The sequence below is a fragment of the Serinus canaria genome, chromosome 2 (assembly GCF_022539315.1).
Source record: "Serinus canaria isolate serCan28SL12 chromosome 2, serCan2020, whole genome shotgun sequence".
Lineage (NCBI taxonomy): Eukaryota > Metazoa > Chordata > Aves > Passeriformes > Fringillidae > Serinus > Serinus canaria.
In genome coordinates, this window is record NC_066315.1 from 56,286,604 (window position 1) to 56,309,905 (window position 23,302).

Sequence of the window (23,302 nt, forward strand, 5' to 3'; positions counted from 1 at the left end):
GGCATATCAGGACTGAATGGTCTGAGTGAGGTTGACTGGATGAATGAGACACTCTGCGTGAATCTCTTCAATGGGAGGAACGCCCAGTGCTGGAGGTGGATGAGGTCAATGTGATGCATGATGTGTGTGTGTCTAACTTGAGGCTTGCGTTACAGGAGGATGGTGGAATTATCTGGTTTCCTTCATGAGTGGTTTCCTGCAGAAAATACATGCCTTAAAAGTGCATGCGTGTTTCCAGTGCCCTGCAAAGCTGGAAGAATGTGCCTAAGACTGAAATGTGTGTGTCAGCTGGGATGTACATTATGGTGCATTCTTGCTTCTGTTTGCTCATATGATTCTACACTTCCCGACAGATTGGCAACTACCTCTCCTTTCGTGCTTCTTCCTAGATGTTTTTATACACATGTATCCTTAGCATAGGTCAGCCTAGCCCAAACAACTGACTGCCCATGCAGCAGAGTTCTGGGTTCTCTCTGGAATTATTTCTTGCATCAAGTGCTTAGCATTTTTGGATCATTGAATTTCTTTTTGCTAGGACGTATCTTTATGAACCATGCAGAACAATGGTTGATGACCTCTTCTCTCCTCCAGTGTCATGTGTTTTGCTTATCAGAGGTGAATCACTGCACCGTTTATTAAGATTTTTTCAATTTTTATCTTTTACATGAGCTGAGTTATGCACAGATGTGTTTCTGATAGTGAATGAAGCTACTGTTTACTAATAACACAGTGCTGCAGTAGTGCTTAATTTTAAATTACAGGAAGTTTGTAGCATGAAAAAATTTTGATGTGTATATAAGCTTTTCTTTCAGCCTTGTATTACCCATTTACTTCACTTTCTGTATATTCTTTTATGCCTAATAATTAACACATGACCTCAGTCTACTGCTAAAGATATTATATTTTCTCAAATTAGCCATCTTTTACCACAAGGCTTATGCTTGTTCAGTTAAAAAGGAAAGTGAAATCAATGTTTTCCTTCAACCTACAAAACTGTAAAATCAAGAATTTGTTAATAAATGTAGAGGACAGAAATGTTTTTACCCATTTTCACTATAACCTACCCTCATTGTCCCCCATGTCTCATCTATGTAGCCCACCTTTTCCCTGTTAAAATGTTACAATTTGCATCTTTAGAAAAGTATTGGGTGCAGGTGAAGAATTGTGTGATCGAGTGAAGGTAGAACACAGAAACACATGCATTCAATATTTGGGGCAGCCTGTTTCAATGACTGTTATGCATTTCTACATAAGTTTGCCAGCATGAGGAAAAGAGGTTCTATATTTGCCATGAGGTTGAAATTATATTGTTGCTCTCATATAATTCTAATTCCTCTTCATGCATGAGTTATGGTGTTTGAAATTACCATCTCAAAACTTCCCTAGGTTACCTACTGTAGGAATTACACAGATACACAATTCATACAAACATGTATTTCACTTGGAGTTTATCAGCTCAACACAGAATTGAGCATTAAACAAAGCCTCCCTCTCTCAAAGAAATAATGCAAAATGAATAAAACCAAAGTGACTTAGGATCTGAGTGCATGTCTGGAATTCCTTCACAGATCTTTCCTCTATCAAAAATAAACCTTTGGAGATGGCCCAAGATACAGTATCGTAAATCATACTTCACTGTCTCTGCAGACAAAGCAGAGAGAAAGAAATCCTTTTTGCATACCTTATTAAATAATATTTTTTAAAAGCATTGAACTGTTGCAGATGTTCCCATTTACTGTGCTATTCTGTGGGTAAGCACAGGCCCTCTGAAATAAATTGTGAAGTGAGGGAAAAACAAAGCTTGTCAAACTTCTCACCTGCCTTATTTGTATGTAAAATACACTACTAAACTTGTCATTTCCGTTGCACAGGAAAATTTTGGTGCCCGACTTGGGAGTTAATTTTACAGTGGTTAAGAGTAAATTTGAGGTTTTAGGTAAATTAAAGGTAAAAATTGAACTTTTAAGTTATAACTGAACTAGATTCAATTTTTAAACTAAATTAAATAACTTTTTAAGCTACAGTTAAAAATTGAATTTTAATTACATTTAGCAGCACAATAATTTTCAATTTATGTCATGTACTTACATTCAAATTTTTAAGTCTTGTGATTTTTAGCACGTGGGCCTGAGTGTACCATCATTATGAACTCACTCTGTGGGTTTGGAGATACCAGTCTGGACTTTCCACTGGGCTTGCTTCCCATTCTTAGCATAATGTAAATGGGCTATGAAACTAAAGTGACAGATCTGCAAAGCTGCTGTGTCCTAGGCTTTATGGTCTACTTGAATTTGGGGTAGAATTTAGACCTTTTCATTTGCTTGTTAGACTAATTGGTTATAAGGAGTTTACACTCCTAGTCTGCTAGCTGTTAAAAATTGGGGTTAAAAAGAATAGTTTGTTTGTTAGCAATTGCTAATTATTGGGTATTTTTTCAAGACTAAAGGGATTTTTTGACTTCAGCAGCACTTTGTGTTACATTCAATGCCTTAACCTTTCTAAAATGTATCACAGGCACAGCATGGTTGGCTTTTGTTCTAATTAATAGTTTTGAAACAGTGTTCCTAAAGATCTGGGAATCTAAAAGTTTGAGCATATCAAGATCCTTGTTTAGTACTTGCATCACTAATCCACCAAGGTCATGGGTTCAATCCTCATACTTTATTTAAGATTTGAACTCAGTGATCCTGCTGGGTCTCTTTCAACTCAGAATATTCTGGGATTTTGTTTTTCAACTGGCTATATTTTTCATTATCCTTTTTCCACCACAGCAATATTTAGTTCAAGTTTTGTCATGCTGTCTTTGAAGATACTTTTTCTTTCAGTATGTCATAATGGTTCTAAAGCTGATTCTAATTTCTTAAAGTAGATTTGCTATGGTTTATGCATAAAACTGTTTTGAAAGCTTGATCATTGCATGCCTTCTTTAAAAATCTTAAACGTTATAGAAGATAAACGGTGGCGAAGGAGGAGATCACTTTCAGTTTGGATAGTATTGTTGGCAACATTTTTAATATATGGGATACTCCCTGAGGGCCCCTCTGTTAGAACTTAACTTACAGACTTCTTTTTCCTTGTTGCGTTCTTAAGCCTCATGTTGCATTGTATGCCCTTGTTTCAACAGTAATTGAGAGGGTTTTTTAAACTGCTGGGTAGGCATTGACTTCTGGAATTTCTGCAATGCTAACACAGTTCTCCCCAGAGTGTTATTTCAGCCTTCATGACTTCTGCTGAGGTCTGTGAAAGGCACACTGGAAAACCAGTTTTGTGGAAATTTTCACTGTTCCTTTCACAACAGAGCCCTGCATTTTATTGCTCTGTGGGTAGAGCTTCTTATGTCATGCTAGCTTTCCACAGCAATTAGAGCTGTGGTAAAAAGCTCACCTGAAGTGCAAGCACTTGATCTTTTCCTCTTTGTGTGTAACATGCTTGTACACAAGCAATGAATTCCAGCTTGTCTGTCTGCAAAGTGTGTTAAGTTGTATTGATTGGTTGATTAGGCCTATATCCTAGTGAGGTTTCCCTTTGTTTCTTCAACAAATATATTATTTTCTTAAACCACTTAAAAGTTTGTCAGATTTTCTTGAATGTGTAGATGTAACCTGTTTCCTCTTGTGAAAGGATTAGAATTGAAATGAATTGCAGATTCCAAAAATCCTGCTAGACAATAAATGAAGTTAAGTGAGAAGGTGCCTGTGAGATAATATAGTTAACACTGCTTAAGCTATATCCAGAGAAAATGATCTTAACTGTTGCTCAAGTATTGATGATTGAAATTCAAGTGGTTAAAATCAGTTTTACAAGGTCAGACATTTATATTTCAATACTATCGCAAGGAATTATATTTGCAACCAGTTTGATAATTCGTTTATAAATGAGCTATAGCACTGTTATTGACAAGCCAATGGAGACAAGATTTTAAACTTAGCATTGTTTTCTTTCCAATAGTTATAAATACCTCTCAGTAGTAGCTGAGGAAAGCTAAGTAGTTAAAGAAACCAAACAATGATTAACCTTTAGCTACTGGTTAGCTGTAGCTTTTGCATGGTGATAACCATCTGATGAGGTAAGTGCCTGATGTTGTTCTGATGCCAAGCTGTTGGAATGTTATTATTTGTTCATTGGGCAAAACAAAACTACTTTTGTAGGGAAAAATTACTTTCACATGGGAAAAGAGAGAAAGGACAGTATATGAAATGCTTTGAAATAAATAAATATGTTCTCCTGGGTTATTTATGAAGCTCTGCCAAAACTTTAAGCTAAATTATAAGAACAAAAATGAATTTTGTAACTTCTAGGAAATCTTAGCCACTGACACCTTGCACTGTAAAAGGTTCCTTTCAAATTATTAAGTCTAAAATATTAAATTATTAAAATATAAGTCTAAATATTATGAAGTAAAGTTTTGAAACTAATGAACTAAGTAGAAGTAATTTTTTGCTTACTCCTTCACTTAATTTTAATCTCTTAGATTTATCTGCTTTAAGCTTTACTGAAATATATCTGCTCAACTTCTCCTCTCTGTTGGCCAGCATCCAGTGGTAATTTGGTATGTGAAGCACTTTCAGTCTATTGGAGGAGAATATCCATTTTCCCAGAGAGACCTCTTGATAGCTTTCTGAGGACTACATTAACTTTGTAGAAATTACTTGCTTCATGAGTGTACCAATATTATTGATGATGAAATCCTCTAATTAGTATGACAAGCAAAACTTGTGTTAAATTTCAAAGGTCTTTTTTGACCAATCCAAAAGATAGATACTCTTTATCATAAAGTAGTCTACAAGGCCATGTTAACTAAGAGAAATACTCTGAAATAAATTGTCTATGCCTTTGTAATTTGGTTACAAATGGAGTGAAACTCTTATGTGCTGTTTCTGGCTCCTACTACATCCTGTGGAGAAGTGGAGGGATTGGGAGTATCTGGTCTCAGATTGTCTGAGATTCTGCAGTGATTCCTACTCATTTTTTTTTAACAGAAATTACAAATAAAAAAGGAAATCCAATGCAAATGTTGGTAAAGGCTGGAATAGTATAAACGCAGTCTGCATTCTTAAATGTCTCAAATTTCAGTAGAATTCACTGTGACTGCATAGTATCATGTAAGAAGTTTAGAAGATATTTGTGATTTCATGTCCTTTTCTGGCTTCAAAAATCTTGAGTGATGCATCTAGTTTGCTTACAGGTCTTCAGCACATACTCTTTCCATAAATGAGAGACCACACATAAAAATTCAAGTTGGGGGGAAAAAAGTTAAATATAGATGCTTAAAAAGTTTTTGAGTTTTCCAGGTTGCAGCAACCATGAAAACAGAATCTCAGTTGTGTTTTTTTCACTAGCTTTATAAATACTGACTTGATAAAATTAATAACTGGCTGTATTTGGACCCTGAAATTTAACCTTATTGGTGGAATTTTCAAAAATTACTAACATGGTTTATTGTATTGATTTATTTGCTTCAATAGTAGTTATTATAACATTTGCTTGGATGCTAGCAGAGATGGATTTTTTGGAAGTGTCTAATTCTGTAGTTTAACAAGAGATTTATTAATATTTTTAGGATATTCCCCTACTTGCCAGCAAGTTACTCACGTTGATACATACATATGTCAATGCAGAATCAGTTAAGTATAATGGATTTTAGTCTAAAATCCCTGTCTTGTTTCAAGCTTGAATAAAAACTGTTCCACTATACAGAAATGTATTTGTGCATTAATGCTTTGTAATTGTGTAGCGTAATCAAGGTGGAATGTCTTTAACACAGACTCCTATGCTGCGTGCCAGATTTTACACCTTAGCTTCTATCAGCTACTTCAAATTAGGAAACTGATGTGTGTGTAAGGTGTATGCTATCATCTTTCTCTACCCAAATTGCAGATTAAGCCCTCCTGCTGGTTTAGATGATGAAGGACACACTTTGGACTCCCAGTGTTATGGCTCCATGATCAGGGCCCATAGGGAGATGTGCTTCAACCACACACTTGTTGGAAATTACTGTAAAGGTTTAAGTTACACCCAGCAATTAAAGTAACTTCTTGGGGAAATACTCAGCTCTTTTAAGAGAAATAGCTAAGCCTCAAAGATCTTTTACATATATATATATATATATATATTAATATATATATAATATATATATATATATATATATACCATAGAAGCTCTCATAGGAATATTTGAAAAGTTGCTGTCTGTGTGGTTGTTTTGTGACTACTCAATAAGTTTTACAGATCCTTGTTCTTGATTTAAGAAGGGTAGGAAAAGCAATTGTTGCAGGAGTAATCTGGAAGTGCCTGCTGTTTGGAGTGGATGACTGTGAATAAAATCCTGCTAATCATAGCTGTGCGTCTAGTGACGTGCTCTTAATAATGTCTTTGGAAAAAATTAGTGCTTTATATCCTTGAATGTCCTGGATCGTTCTGCTGGTTAAGGTTACTCTTCTGTGCTGTTCCTCAAAAGGATTTACAGCTTCCGTGTGTAGCTAATACCTAATTTTTGTGATTGTGATTGCTATGTGTGTCACAAAAGGTGTACAGTGAACTGAGTTTATAAGGGCCAGGATCTGTTTTAGCTAAAAATAATCTGCTTTTGGGAGGGGAAAGGGGTGGGGGAAACGCAGCCCTGGGCAGCAGCAATGGTTTTTCTGCCCAGAGCCACTGTGTCAGAAATGGCAAGAGAGGCTTCTCATTGGAGTGCCCGTAGCGGCCCCTGCTGGCTCGCTCTTCCAATTGCAATCGGGGTGAGAGCTTCAAAAATGAGCATCAGGAGAAACATGCCGCTTAACTTACTCCTCTACAACAAAGGGGACTGTGAATATTTTCCTGCTGGTGTCTTTTCCCCACCTATGTGGTTTTGTAAAACAGTTTGAACATTCTTGATTATAATCACTACAGACAGAATAGTGGAGTTTGTTTTAACAGCTCTAAGTGAAAAAAAATAGTTTCTTAACCAGCTTGCCTGTTTTCAGCAACAGGTATGCAAGATGATGATGCAACAGGGAAAAGGCTCAGAAAGTTAAGTGTTGGGCAGTATGACAATGATATTCCTGGGGAATCATCATACAACAGGTGTGGATGGATGAAGTCTCCTGCTAATCACCAGGCTGTAATTCCAAGATCACCAATTGCTGGAGGGAAAACTAAGGAGGTAAACAATCAAGAATTTTTCACTAAATACTGGAGTGAGTGGCCAGTAGGAAGTCTTATGTTCTGTGTCCAGAATTAATGTGAAGCAATTGGGCAGTTGCATCATGGCAATATGAACAAATAACTGCATTCACCTCAGTAATGAAATTCAATGTTTAAGGATGTTTTTGTCTCTGCATGTTTTGGATGTCTCTTGTGTTTACATGTTTTCAGTGTTCCATGATCTCTCTGCTGGAACAGTAGATTGCATTATATCTGATTACAGAAACCTTCTGTAATTTGATGAAGAATGCCCCTCTGTGTCATAGGGTTAAGTGAGAATTCTCACACTGTAATTTTGCTTTTTTGTGTCTTAGATGAGTGTTGTACATTACCAAGATGAAATAGATGGGGGAATCTTCTCCACAATAAAAAATGGAAATGAAGCTGTCACATTCACACCAGCTTTTCCCCTGTCACCAGAGGTGACATATGGTAAGAAAATGTCTCTATTTATTTAAATAGCACTATTGATATTTTAGCTGTTACCAAAGAGGAACTGCCCTTTTCCCTCTCTCCTAGTGACAGCACCTTCACCATGCCATCAGCAGATTCCCTCCATCCAAAAGGTCAGCAGCCCATCTGAGCTGTACAGAACCATTTCTGGTAAGGTACCCCTCTTTCCTAAGTAATGTGAAAAAAAACTGTGTATGAAGGCAACTAACACAACAGTGGTTTATGAGTAGGACATATAAATGGTGAGTTTAGACATGTGAGTCAGAGAAACAGATTTTAGCAGTCCTATTTTAATCACCCCAAAAACAAATGAGTAATGAAGAATTATCCAAGAAGTATTTAATACCTTTCACATTGTAACTGCTAACAGGGAGTCCCGTGTTCACATTCATTGTGCAAATTTAGTGTGAAGCAATTAGGCAGCTGTGTCATGGAAAGAGGAGGAAATTCAGCTTAGTGTTTGAGGCTATCCTGCTCTTGTTCTCTGTGTGCATGGTTTCAACGTTCCTCAGTCTTCCTGCTAATATTTGATGACATCAAAATACTACTATCAGGAGACTGGAGTTCTTTGTTATTTTAAGCAGATTTTGTCTCCATCTCAGGAAAGATGGGTGATATCCATGTTGCCATCTTTCCAGGCAAGTGAAGCTGACAACAGAGCTTGACAGTAGCTATGCTCAAGTCAAGGAGATCCTTTACCAGAGGAATGGATGTTCTGGAGGGTTTTTTTGCCATGATACAGTTTGTAAATGCGCAACCATGGGAAAGTAGTTGGTACTGGATGATTACATATTTAAAGATTTAATATGATCTAGCTATGATTTTTTTATAATAAAGGATAATTTTCAAGGCTTTAACTCTTTGCTACTAAAAGTAGCAGCTAAGCTACTGTTACCTGTCACCTTTTTTGTGCAAAATTATTTGAAAACACTAGGATTTAAAGGAAAGAAGTATTTCTGGACTGCATCAGAAAGTGCTGGACATAGCAGGAAGCCAGCTAATGTATTAAAAACCTGAATAAAAATCACAGGCATTCATTTCATGCATTAGATATGTTCTCATGAAAATTCATGTATATTTAGTATAGTTTTACTTCTTAGGCTATGACTGTCTTCTCCAGGAGAATCTCCAGGATAGTAGACTTTTCAATAAATTTGATGATGGGTTTTGATGCAATAATAGTTAGTGTTTCAGTTTTAACTTGAAAAACCCTTTATGTTCAATTTGCCTCACTTAATAGTTGTCAAAAGCAAATAACGTCAACACAGAATAAAACTATCTTTAGCTTTAGAAAAATCTACCCAGTTCAAGACATATCTTTTTGGTTCTCCCTACTTCTAAGTAATTAGTGGCAGATACCCTCCTGGTGACAACTTCATCAAATCAATTATAGGTTGATCTACTGAACGCTTTGTTGTTAAATGGTTTCTATTAATGTTGCTAAGAGCTAAGACTTGCCCTGGAAAAATATTTGGCTTTCAATGTGTTTCTCTATTATGATTCTCCTGCTTAATTTTAAATAATGTCATCTCTCAAGTGCTGGTTTTAGATACTCAGTTAATGAAACGCTGAAAATAATAATTCTAACTTTTAGAAAAGGAGACAATTCTTCCTTTGACTACCTGTTCTAAAATGAAGCTCAAGGTGTACTGAATGCTGCAAGTTACATGCTCATCTCCATGCAGCTTTGGTTTTAGCTGTAAACATAATGTACTTTGACATTAAAAATGTTAGTTGTTAATTAGTTAAAGGTTAAAAGTGTATGAGGTGGGTCAGCTAGAAAACATGTAGTAAAGACACCTGTTGGCAAGCATCTCTTAGAAATGTTGATTGGGTGATTTTCCCATCAGAGCACAGAGACTTCTATTGTTAGAGGCACATAAGAATCATACTTTAAATGTTTTAAAATTTTCTCTTTTCCTTTCACTTCTACTGTAGTTATTGCCTGTATCTGCAGTAAGTATCCACTGTATCTACTTGCTTCTGTGTCTTCTGATTTCTTTCACAAGAAGTGCTTCTTATTTCTGCTACCAATCCCTAATTCATGCCCTGAGTAAGAGTGTTATGTTTTGTGTGTTGAAGAGACTAAGAATCTGAAGGGAACAGATGCAGCTGTTCCTGTGGTTGAGACTGCTTTAATGCACATGCCATAAAGGTGACTCTAACAGTGTGCACTTTGCAAGAGTTCTTAACGGCCTCAATTTTTAATACTTTCCCTTGCAGCCCACCTCTTCTTTTAAATGCTTACATGGTCTTTATTTTGGTAAAAGTCAGGAAACATACTGACTTCTTAAAAAATTTTCAACAGCATGAGGCCTTTTGTGTCATGGACTCTGGAGTCTTAATTTCTGCTTTTAAGATATTACTAGTTTTGTCTCAGTTCAGACCACCCTTGAATTCAAAATTGATTTGTTCTGCATATCAGCTTTGCTGTTTATCTGCTTTTAAGTTACCGGTGAGGATGCTGTAACCTGGTTACCGATTATCTAGATGTATTACTGTTTTGTTTCCTCCCTGTTTCCTTGTGGAGAATAGCATCCAGTGTAAGTAGCACTTACCATATCAAGGGATTCTGTTGTGCTTTTAGAAAAGTACAAAAGTATATATTTTAAAAGAAAAATTAGTCAAGAATTGCAATGATATCCAGTCCTTAAGTATAAAAAATTATAAAATTCTCTGGTTTTTAAGTTATTAATGTAAACTGCGTATCTAGTATCTTGAATGCATCTGATTTTTAACCTGTTTACCTAAGGACACTGTTTTAATAGTCTTATAAAATGGAGCTCTGTTATCCCTAGAAATCTTAATTTTCTTTTCAGGTAAAACCACTTTGCTGGGGAAAGTCAGTCTAGTAGTGTTATGTATCTGCCTATCTTACATTAGCTTTGCCCTAACTCTTCATTCTTCCCGTACATTTATTGGAGATGTTCTGCCTGCAATATTTCAGAGCCTTGTTCTTTATCAAACAGGTATATATTTAACTTCCCTCAGTCTGTATGCATGCAGTAGTCAGCACTACTGCTCCAGTGTTCACTTGCTGCTATGGTTTCATGGCCCTTTTCTTCACTTTACGTAGCTTGAAAGTAATACAGCACCCACAGAGTTCACTCTGAATTGTCTTTGAAAGACACCTTGTTTCTTGAGATGAACCTAAGTAGTCTACAAATTGGCTAGTGGCCTATAAATTGGCTAGTTTTACAAATACCGCTCAAAAAATAGGGCTGCTCCACACAGAGCCCAGATACAGCTCTCTGGAATTTCTCAAGAGCTGATGTATATTACATGGGAGGGTGAGTCCCACACATCAGTGAAGGAACTGAAGCACTATTTGTAGGCTATTTTGAAACTTATAAAGGCTCTTTTTTCTTGAACAGCAGACCGCTAATTTAAGTCTCTTTGTATATAGAAGTAACGCATAAAAGCCTAGCAAGCTCTTTGCCAGGGGACTGAATGCTCGCTCGCTGCCCTGCCACTCCACCCCTGAGGCTAGATGTGAAGAACTGCCCCTTCTTCAGCCCTGGTCAAAGCACAGACAGAACTTTGCAGAAGGTCTGCATTCACAAACAGGCATTGTCTTGCTACAGAGGGGAGGGATCTGTGAAACAAGGGAAGATTGTCTGTAATCCTTTATCAATGTACTGACAAAGAGAAGACATGATGTCACTTTTTTCCATCTTTTCTGAACAGCCTAACTAGACTTGTGTAGTTCAAGCAGTGCAAATGATGGATTTAAAGCATTGCTGCCAGTGTAAGGAATCTCTGAGCCTTCAACCTTCAACCTAAAGCCTTGCTATCTCATCTCTTCCATGGAGCTTAGACTATGTAGTGTACTCAAAGCTTGTGTATGAGCTGCATCTATTCCAAAAATTTTAGAAAGGACAACTTTTCTCCTCGTGCCGTTGTGGAACTCTTCAAGACCTCATACTGGAATATTTCCACAATTTTTCTCCTACAGACTCTGTTTTTATCTGACAGAGACATTGTATCCCTAATTCTCCTCATTGAATAACACAGACTGATTCTATTACATCATCCAGCAGAGTGATGACTGTTTAATAAATGTATTGGAAGGCAAATCCACAACCTAACAACCTCATTATTGCATAATTCTATTACTATTAGAATTTTATACTGTTGTGGTATCATACTGTTATTCCAGTATTGTAATTTCTTCCAGTCACTGAGTTGCAAGGGAAATGGTACATACTGCTTAACTTTTTGATTAAAAAAATATCAGGGTTCTAAACTGAGGGTCAGTTTGGGAGTAAAAGTGAAACTAATTTATGGAAGGGAAAAATTCCCTGTTTATGATGGGCAAAAACTTTCTCCACAATGTGAAACGTTTTCATATAATATTCATTTATACCTGTCTTTCTCTCCTCCTCTTATCTGTTTTTGTAAGATATACATGTCCAAAGCAAGTAATAGATTCAGAACTTTTCCAGACGTCGGGGTTCATTTGCTTAGAACATCAATGCATCCACTTATGTGGATGGTTAACATAAGCTCTCTCCTCCTGGAAACAGGTACATTTTCAATTTTGCTATTGCAATTTTTTTCAGGTTTTTTGGATGTTTTGTTTATTTTAGTGAGTTTTCATTTCATTTCTTTGTTGAGGCTATCAATGAAAAATAAAAAATACAAGTAGAGAAAGGAAATTTGCGACTTAATGCAAAGCAGATACATCAGATTTCTGTTACATTTTCCATTGTCCTGCAATTTGCATTGACATGTTTATGTCGTGGCTGAATACAGTGTTCATCTACACAATATTTTTATAATTAAACACCTAATGTTTCTTAATTGATGTGTTACTCTTTGAGCCAGGTCTTCTGAGCTCTCAGAGAACTCATCACACCTGACATAGCTCAGCCACCCCAAATGGCATAAAATTAGCAGGATATCTTCTGAGATAGTATTGGAAACAGAAAAAGGTTTAATAAAAGGCAAAATAACAAATCTCTTACAGAGAAAAAAACCAAGCCAGGGCAAGAGATCCTTGCTTCTGCGAAAACACCCCACAAAAGTGATTATTTCCTTTGTTCTCTTCTTTTTCTAGTGAATTACCTAGGAGGGACCTCTTGGCCTCTGTCCAGTTGGGCAGCCCCAGGTCTGAGGTGAAGTCCCAAAGGTCCTATGAGGTGTCTTTTTACCAAATTGAGGAGAGAAACCTCTGGGATTTTTGCCTTTTTAAACAGACAAAGAATAATTTGTTAACTCTGTCAACAGAGGGCATATTCCTACACTTAATTATTATTAAATACACCATTTACTAGTGCATAAGAAGCCTCCATAGGCTTCTGGAGCAAGCAGGAAATTACTTGGATCTCCTGTTGGGATTCTACCAGCATGAACTTATTGAGGGCTTCTAGCAAGAGCATTTGGAATGCTGTAAAGCAAAATGATAAATGTTCTGAGACCACTTCTTGGTTGTTGTAAACACTGAAGTCAATATCAGGTACTATGATCCATCACACTTTTCTATCTCTAGGTCACTTTCATTTAGCTCAGTAAAAAAAATCTTTACACAAAGTTTTTATTGCAGGAAGGTTGGAGATGACTTGATGAGTTTTCAAGTCTTCATTGTCAGAGATCTCCTTCCCTTTGTGCCACTGATTATAATACAGTTCTCAACATATCTTTCAAATATAATCATGGAAATGTATTTATTTGGTCTGCGGAGAAATAAGCAATGCTTATTATCAGTGATTTCACTCTGGTAGTCCAAATTCACAGAAAAAGTAATATTCCATCTCATGTGCTAAAAAGCTTAACCATTTCATTTGGTTTATATAAATTTGAATGGTGGAAAATATCTTGTAACAGTAGAATGAAATTGAAACTGAAAATAACTTAAATACTTGTAGTCCATGTCTCCACTGAGTGGTATTAACTACAATCCTTACAGTGTAACTGTTTACAACTGAGCTATTTGATAATCAGCTGTAATTGAGATATCCCCTCCCCCTCAGTTTGGCTAAGATTTTCAAGGGAGGAACTCTCCCAGTCGACACTACTTAACTTCCCAAAGCTTTAGAGATGAAATGATTTAGAGTTTAATCCATTTAGCTAGCTAGGTTTTTTTTTACAGCCATGTTAAATGTTTCTTCATAAAACTTAAAAAAATCTGTACATGTTTTAGCCTGTCAGCAAACACTCTAATATGTCATTGATTCAGAGGAGAAAGGAATATTATTCTACATAACTGAATATAAAAAGCTAGGGCCTGCCAAGTCCATGGCAGATAGTATGTGATGATAAGCCAGTGGGACAATATAAATGTGTGTTTTCTTTGGCTGATACATTAAAGCTGTCCAAAAAGGCTGCTCTCATTACTGGATTTTCATAAGAAAATTCATTCTCTAAAATATACTCTCTCTTCCACTGCTTTTGGAAACTCTAGGTTGATAAAATATTCAGGAACATGAATACATTTTGTTTTGTTGCCAGTGTTGTATCTGATCACAGACTCAATAATTCTTCAAATCTGATGCTTATGTTAAGACAAAGATATTTCATGATGAATTATTCTTACAGCTTCCCGAGCTAAACTTCTGCAAAGGGACACAGTCTGCTGTGACCTACATGCTGAACATCACATTGAACATAAGAAAAATTCAAGTACAATAGATGGTCATGGAAAATACTGTGCTAGCAGAATGCATAATCTAGTGCACATGTACATAATTCCGTGTGCAGCTTCTCTGTAATACTGAAGAATTTGAAGGGGAAAAAAAAAAAGAAGATAGTTGTGTTTGGAGGTTTTTTCATGAACAGGATGGGACTGCTGGGATATTTTCCTTGAACTTTTATTGCAGCATCAGCCTCATTACATGGTTAAGACAATAGAAAGCTCATGTAAACCAGCAGCAACCAAAGATTTCTTTGTTACAGAGCATTTAAAAAACTTTCTAGCCAATAGCATATTGCTAAAGCTTACAGACAATTGTTCTAGCCAATCTACTAAAAGCACATGTATGCCTGCTTCATACAATGCTTGCATGTATACCTTCTATTAACAATATACAAAACAACATTATTAAGCTTAAACCTTGTGCTATCTTGGTAAGCATATTTTTCTGCAGGCTTAAGATCTATCTTAGCCAAGCCTAAAACTCAAAAAAAACCCTTCTTACCTTTACTGTTTCCCACAGATAGGTTCTTCAAACATTACATTGAAGAGATGTTGTGAAACTATTCACTGTCTCCTCTTCCACCCTCCCTTGCTTTTGTAGCAGGATTTGCATCTGGACAGAAACACTGTGATCATAGATCAGAATGGGCCTTAAACCATTACAACAGCTCTGTTAAAACTTCTTTGGAGATAGAATCAGATACTGATTTGGAAAGACTGGTTTATACTGTGCGTTTAATTTTCTGTGCAAGTATTTACATTTTTTTTTTGTTTGTTTGTTTTAATGGATGACTTTTCATTCCATGTGGGCAAAGTGCTGATAGATATGTAAATCAGAGACTGTTCCCTTAGAAATGGCTCTCTCAGAGGTCCCTTGGCACTGCCTGCATTATCCATTTGAACCAAGACACTTCTGAAAAGTTAGATGGAGTCTTCTGCCTCAAACAAATGTGAATTAAGTTTTCTCACAGGAAATGAGTATCCAAGTAGTGGAGACCGTAAATAGAGAAAAAGGCTCTCTACTTGCTCAATCACTTGTTTTCTCCTGAATTGAAATGTTGAACTGCATGAAAGGAATGGCAGATCTTGTGACAAAAGAGTTTTCCTACAGGAGTTCATATGAAATAAGGTTTCTTGCTTAAAGGGACATCTTTAAAGTCTCTTGCATGTTATATGTCTTTCATCAATGGTACCTCAACAAGTCTGACTGGTCCTTGATCCCTCACTACTAGCATTAAATCAAGCAACTACGGATAGGTTCTTCATCAAGAATCTACCCACCCTCTACGTGCTTCCCTTTTTTGGGGCACCACACTTTAATCCAGTTTGTCTGTTACTTGTTTTGTCTTGACTAACTTTTCATACCACTGTGAACTGTACACAAAACTGCCTTACTTCAAAAGGATTTATTAACTGAGAAAAAACGTGAAGTTTTGCATAAGACACATTATTGCCTGTTGCAGTTTCACTCAGGAACCAATATATCTGAAAGTGCAGCTCTCAGCTTTCATCCTTCCTGTAGCTCTAATCCAAAGGCATTTTCTCTTGAGAGAAAGCAGTAGCGTTATCTGGTGTTTATTTATTTTTGTGGTTGTTTTTGTTTTTTTTTTTTTTTTAAATACTTGCCATACAAGATAACTGACTGTACTTGGAATATGCATTTATTAGTTGAAAAGATGATGGCACTTCCAAGGGTGCTGAACACAGTTTCTTGTTAGGTTCACTAGTATCTGTGAGAGCTCAAAAATTCTAAAATTTAGTCAATAAAATAAGCTGTATAATTCTGAAGTTCCAAATGCCAAAAAAGGTTGTTTATATAATCAAATATTACATGGGAAACATGTGTTTATACAGTGCTTCAGTGTTGTTACTTGATCATGGTAGCAAACATATGTGCCTCTTCAGTTAAATTTGAAATGCACCCTGATAATACACTGGTGGGTGGTGGGGGTTTGGTTCTGGTTTTTTCCTCTTTCTTTTTTCTTGCTAAGAACCACTGAAAAAGTGATTACTTGAGTGGTTTTTAAAGCATTCTGTTTTAGAGAGTTTGGTTTCTCTTTCTTTCACTTTCCATGGGAAAAAGTAATGCGTTTCCCCACATAAACTAGTCATTTGATAAATAACTATCTTTGTATTTATTCATTGAAATGTAGATGAATAATATCTTACACATACATAAAAAACCAAAATAATCTGAAGCTGAGAAATCCATCACTAATATTTGCTTCTTTTGATCATGCAAACAATAAACCATTGACAGAAACTTAAAAACCATTTTAATAGAAATACAGGATTGGATGAGCAAACAGCCTGGCAGATGTGTTTGTTTTTACACATACCTGAGGTTACTTGTTTGCAGTGCATGTGCATAGCATACATTTTTGAGATGTCACTAGTTACTTTGTCTGGAAAAGGTTAAATTAACAAAAACCATGGGAACGGCTACTGCCCTTGCTATGATTCTATGAAATTTTTTCAATTTTTCCAGGATGAGGACTCCTACTATATGGCACTTCATGACTGATGTGCTAAATTATTCCATGTAGTTTGAGGGAAGCCCGAAGAAGAGAGTTCCAAAAATCAAAGTACAGCTGTGAGCACACGTTTTCAAAAAAAATGCAGTTTTAAGATGATCCTGTGTTTGAGTGAATGGGAGGGTTTGTCTACTGCATTTACAAGTTAAAGACATTCTGCAGTTTCAGAATGACAGACCTTCCAGTGTTGAGTAGGAACAGAGAGGAAATACACATTCAGTTCCACTTAATTGTTTATAGTCTAAAGGTCATATTGCTCTTTGTTTTTTTAGGATGCTGTTCTCCCCAGGTTAATTCTCTTAATGTTTATTCCCTCTTGCAGAGGAGGAGAAAACCTAATTAATCTGTGTTTTTCTATGCCTGAGTTAGGCAAGTTATTTCACAAAACCATTTATATTCAGGCACCTTGTAGACAAAATCTGAAATAAGCAATCTACTTGACATCGACTCCTATGTTTCTGTCAATCATCAGAGTAGCAAGGAAACACATGACATTCCTTCACAAACTGTGGAGTTTGCTGAATTTGTATGAAGGGCATGACATAGCCACTCTGCTTCAGGGATTCTTGTTGGAGAAAGGTGCATGTTACACTTCAAGCCCTACATTTTAAATTTATTTTAATTAGAATTTGCAGTGTAATGGTTCTGATCAAACCAGGAATCTTAGGTGCTGTATCTAGGAGAACTGTACACTGGTACCACCTGGCAGAGATTGAAAGACCTGATCCTGATTTGCTGTGCTGTGCCTGGAACAGCCATTAAATCGATTCTTCCTGCCAAATAACAGACTTTCTCCTTCTGAGGCGGCAGTATCTTACACATTGACCTAAACCAAATCAGTTCCTCAGTTCCTTGTGTTGGATTGACGTGTCCAACACTGCCTTTCCTTTTCTTCCTAACTCTTCTTTTGGGTGCAATCAGCCTTGCCCTTTCCATCTTCTGGTTTTAGAGTTTCAGACTTTTTTCTTCCTTGGAGAAGAAAGTCTCATCTGGTTGAAACTTTGAATTTGTGATAGAAAGACAAGCAAAATGTGAGATTTTTGTTATGTGCCCTTCTGTTTGTTACTAATTGTCCGTGTCAGAGGGATTTTCTTGATGAGTAACCCCTTAAGTATAACTGAGTCTATTAGAAGGATCCATGCAAAAAAATCTTTAAAAAGGGTGAATTTGATAAATGCTGACAAAACTCAATTATATTAATACTTTAAATTACATTATTTCTGCTTACATTACATCCTTATAATACTTTGGAAAGTAAGTTTCTTACTTAACCAGCCTTCTTCTTATGTGATCGCAGACTACTTTGTTATCTTCTTTGTTAAAGGTTACTATTCTTGTTCCCTTCTAATTCAGCAAGTGTAAATATCCAAACAAGCAAAGCTTTCTAGATTTGAAAATCAGGAAAAGAATGACATATCCAAAGTTCCTGTGATTACGGTGCTTTTTATGCAGAAACAGGGATGATTTCTATGGAGAGAAATTTTCTCTAGTCATTATTCTTTATAGAAGTGTGAAGTTTGTTTTTACCTGCATCTGGCTCTGCCAGGAAGCATCCAAGACAAAGTGTATTTGTATAATAAATATTCAAAGTAACGGATGTCACTTATGTACTGCTGCATAATAACCTCTTCTGACCCCATGGCAAGGATTTTCTCTTCTTTTTACCTGATGATATGGTGTATATCACAACTAACCTTTGCTATTTGGCTCTTCTGAGTGCAATCTTTATGCAAAGTGCTTAATAGGAGCAGCTGCTATGAAGGAAAACAGTAGTAGGAATGAATATTCTTATAAAGGAATAGTTTGATTTACATTATGGTCTGTGGAAGAAAGCAAAATATTAATTCCTTTACCAGTACTCATCTCTATAACCAAGCCAGCTTGTGTATTTTAATATTATCAAAACAATTTAGTACATGCATTCAAAACGTGGTGCCGGTAGAAATTTGAAAGCAATAGAATAATTCATTATGGGAAAATTTTAAATGATTGTATTTGTTTCCGTCTAGATCTAGTAATTTCCTGCAGTGATCCCTTCAGAAAATACAGTGTGCTGGGCACTGATGAACAATCTGAAAAGGAAATGTGCTGCTCATTGCGGAGCTGCAGGGTTTCCACTCGTCTTCCTGACCTGTGAATAAAACACGCTCAGAACAATGCTAGGGGGATGTTGAATGCAACACGATAAGGCTATACGTGTTTTGTAATCTTGGGAAGCAGTAAAACTTTATTCAGAGCTCTGGATGCTAAATTTATCCAAGAGTGTAGGGTCACTTTGTTGTAATGGAGTAGCTGGGCTTTGGTCAACATTAAAAAGCACTGATCTGACAATTCTCGGTTTCGTGTCTTGCACCTCTCTGAAAGAAACAAAATAAGTGAGGTCAAATGAAGTGGCAGGGGAAGAACAACACCCTCCCCCCAGCACTCAACAAAACTCCCAAAATTAACCAAATACCAGCACACCCAACCCCTCCCCCCAGCCCAAGCTCCCAGTCTCCCCGGTTCGAGTGCCGGCCGCTCGCTCTCCGCCCCCGCGGCGCTGCGCGGAGCGCAGGACCCGCTGGGAGCGGCGCTCTGCGTGGAAGAGGCGGTGAGAGCCGGGCGGGGAAAGCGGGGGGAACGAGTCAAAGGCAGATGAGGTGGAGTCAGCACAGCAGGCATACACTGAATGGGCAGTCGAGCTGAAGAGCGAGCGGGAAGACTAATCTAACAACTATCGGGGAATTACTTTCTGCCTGGATGAAGTGAACTCTTGGCCATTCTTCGTCTGGGAGGCTGTATTGAGACAAGGGAGCCTGTGCTTCTCTCGCCGCAGACCCTGGAACCCACTTTGCGGTGAAGTTCTAACACGCGAGGGAGAGTGGCGGGTGCTGGCAGATGCGGGCAGTAGCTTTTCCCAGGTCTCTGCGTGGCGGGCTGGCGCGCCCCGCCGCCGGGATTCTGTGAGCCTCGGGCAGCATGAGGCACGGAGGGAGGGAAGGAGGATTTCGCACAGCCCCGTGGGAGAGCAGCTGTCGCGATGGCTTCCGTAGGTAGGTTTGCGATTCCCCGCGCCCCTGTTTAGGGCGTCTTCCTAAGTCTGAGAACTCGTTTTGTGGGTTGGTCTTGCGTTTGGCTGGTCGCGCTGGCCGCAGCGGCGGCGAAACGTGACCCCGGGAAAGGGGAGGGCGGCGGGAGCTCCCTAAAGCGAAGCAGCCTCAGGCAGGGGCCGCTGCGGGTGCGGGGTGGGAGCCGGGAGCACACGTAGCCTGCGGCCTGCTGCTGCTGCGAGCTCTGTAGAAATTAAGGGGGAGGAGGAGTTACGCCTTTTGTAGTCATGTAACAACGTTGGGAGTCTGCCCAGAAACTAAAAAGGTTCGCAGACAAGGAGTTCTGTCAGTGTGAGAGTTTTCTGCAATCGCTGACAATGACTGAGGACATGAGGCAGGGCTCGAGAGTTTTGTCTGGTCACTTTCCTGCAGAGGAAGCCCTGTAATTTTTTGTGTGCCGTGGTGGGTCTTTTTCAAAAGTAGAAGAAGTGAGGGCTGCCTGGAGTATACATAATTTCTGTCTACGTAGAAGAAAATTTGTCCGGGCTGAGTCTTTTTCCTCTCTTGAGGAATTTTTAGTAATGTTAAAGCAGCACTGAATTTCTTTTCAAAAACATGGAAGTTGTAAGATTTTGTAAACATGAGTCTTTCTTATATGAGGAATATGGCATTTTCTGCTTTCAAGATTAGTGAGAAAAACACTTTATTTTGCCATTAGCACTGGAAGGGTAATTGGTCTAATTTGTGCATCCAAGACAAAGTGTATTTGTGTAATACATGTAGAACACTCTCTAACTTCAGATCTGAATTTTCCTTGAAAATCTAATAGAGTCTTAGAGTAGCCAGCTGTTGCGTGGTACAGTGTACAGGATGCAGCAGAATGCAGATGCAGCCTGGTTCCTACAGCCTTAATGCAAACAATTTTTCTATTCAGACAGTATCAGCACATGGTTGGGTAAGGACTGCAACCCTAAAAGGAGAGTTACTGAATCACAGTGAGAGACAGACCAAGAAAAAAATGCAAGACTTCTCAGTTGCGTGTTTTGAGATACTGAACAACACTGAAGATAAACTGAACTGAGTTTATTTTTACCAGTATCAATTTCAGATTATTAAAAACAGCCTTTGAAAAGTCAGGATTTTCTGGTTTTAAAATAAAATGGTCTAGGTATACTGCTTGTAAATCAAAAAAACAGCCCTCACTTTTGCTATTCAGGCCGCAGTGAGCTGGGTTTCAGCATTTTGTTGCAGGCAAGTGACTAGAAAAATGAACAGGTTGAAGATTGTCACATTCAGGCAGAATTTTTCTCACAGCAGAAGAACAGGACCAAAGTGAGAGTTTTGATAGAAGGTCCAAACATCAGTTTGATTGCTTCCATTTGTTCTATGAGGCAAGTATGCCTCAGACATCAAAAGCTGCATACTGGGACCTCTCTGGTTTCCCGTGGCAACAGGCAACGGGACTGAGACCAGAAAAAGGGGAGTTTTAATTCCTTCTTTGTCACTCTTTCACCTTAGAAGAAGTATATAGGGTCATAAAATAGGAAATGTCACAGAGTCTTTGTGCTTGCTTCTCAGAAGTGTCAGAAAGTCAGGCCCAAGCTCTGTCCCTTCTTCTTTCGCTCAGTTTGCCCTCTCTACCTTCACCCTTGTCTCCTTTCCTTTGGCTTTGCAGTGTATTTTGTCGGTAGACATGAGTGGCGCTTTTCAGTTCAGCACAGACACAGCTTAGACCTGCATCTCCAACATTTCAAGCTATTTTAATGGATAATGAACTTGGGAGCCCATTGCTGATATTTACTCTTTTCTTGAACAGTGCTTGGTCTTTCAATGCATTCTTCCTGAAAAAGTATTGCTGTTCATTAGAAGTTACTATATGCATGTTTCATAGGTTCTTTTTTCTTCTCTAAAACTATTGCAATTTAATTGTATGGTTTGATGAAAATTGTCGTATTCAGCCATGTGTCTGAAATTCTATTACGAGATGAACCATGATAAGAGTGGAATGGTCCGTCTCTAAAAGCATTTTACTAATTTGCTGTGTAAACTTAATGTGGACATGTTAGTTTCTAATTGTTTTATTTGATTTTTTTTTCCCACTACTGAGTGAGCTGCTGTACATAGAGACAGAATAGGGATTCTCATGTTTATGTGTTATGTACTGATAATGATTCTCTCCTAAAGAGTGTTTTAATCACATTTTATGTTACATGTGATCTGGAAGTCTTGAGGACATGCCTCTGCAGCTGATTTGCATTCCTAAGACAGCAAAGCTTGCTTAAAGTCAGTAGCACAGCATCTGCAAGATCTTTTCAAATACATTAAAAGATATATGCAACTGATTGCTTTAGTCCTTGGGGAAGTTTCTTTTCTTCCCCTGGTACTACTTGGGAGAATGAAATGAATTAGTATAAGAAAGCCTTTCAGAAAGTCATGATAAGGATTTTACTGCTTTCAAGATGCTTTATTGTTATTATGCTGAGCAAATAGGAGTTATTTGTATTTTGTTGTTTGAATGCATGTATGATACCAAGTTACCTGTAAAACGGTCTACCTATTTTCTCAGAAAAGAAGCCATATAGTACAGGTCTTAGGGCTTTAGGATGGGGTAAAGTGTGGTCTGGTGAATCATACTTCATATTCTGATCGATGTGCAGAGGGTAAATGCTGTTAATCGTGTCAGCCTGTGGTTGTCTGGAGATAAGCTGACACCTGGCATAGCTTCAGAGGCTGCATATGGCTGCCACTGGCAGGCTGTTAGGGAGCTAGAGCTTGCAGAACACAGGAATGTAGCAATACGCCCCCACTTCTGTCATGCATCTTGCTGGCAGGCCAGAGTCTCCCCTGAGGGTGGTGAAATGCCAGCCTTCCTCACCTAGTGCTGGCTAGGGAAGGCTGCTGTGCCAAGGATGTTTCCTCAAGGGGTGACAGCTCTCTTTACAGCTCTCTTTAGGGCATAAGGCAAGAATGATTTTTTTTTTTTTTTTTTTAATTCTAAATTCATTTGACAGGCTCTCAAAAAACAGTGAACGCTTTCTAAATGCACACAATAAATAATTGCATGAAGTTAAAAACCTTCAGTACTGTAGTGTACATTACATTTAATTATTAGCAATTTGGGTTCTAACTGTTAAATGTGTTTTTTCTTCACCAAATAAACGTCCCTGAGAAATATTTGTCTGCCTCTCCAGATGGGCTGTTTTATTTCTGAGATTGTCAGTCACGCCATTGTTGTATTTTCTGTAATATCCAAGTATGTAATACATATTCCACTGAGATTCTTCTCGGATGAAGCAACTAAAGCTGACCTTCTTTTGTGCAGAGAGGTTAATGCCTGGATGCTAGAGCCACTGTGTTAATGACTTGCCCCAGGTTCAGCCTGACTGATTATTTGCGAAGAGAGTTGGTCCACTCAAAACAGGCATTAGGAGAATCTCCTAGCAATAGTAATTTTGTCTTTTCCTTCAC

General features: G+C 37.8%; 1 protein-coding gene across 22 annotated transcripts in view; it reads left to right on the plus strand.

Annotated features, from left to right (window-relative positions):
* Window positions 1-23,302, plus strand: part of TNS3 (tensin 3) — a 215,213-nt gene that overhangs the window by 155,468 nt on the left and 36,443 nt on the right. For 20 of the 22 annotated variants that reach the window (XM_030236610.2, XM_018918255.3, XM_050970781.1 and 17 more), the window contains 3 exons: window positions 6,965-7,143; window positions 7,499-7,616; window positions 7,704-7,787. The exons of 1 other annotated variant lie outside the window; for it this stretch is intronic. In XM_030236610.2, the coding sequence (XP_030092470.2) occupies window positions 6,965-7,143; window positions 7,499-7,616; window positions 7,704-7,787 (381 nt within the window). The remainder of the gene's footprint in view (window positions 1-6,964; window positions 7,144-7,498; window positions 7,617-7,703; window positions 7,788-23,302) is intronic. One more of the 22 variants, XM_050970787.1, reaches the window with a different exon arrangement.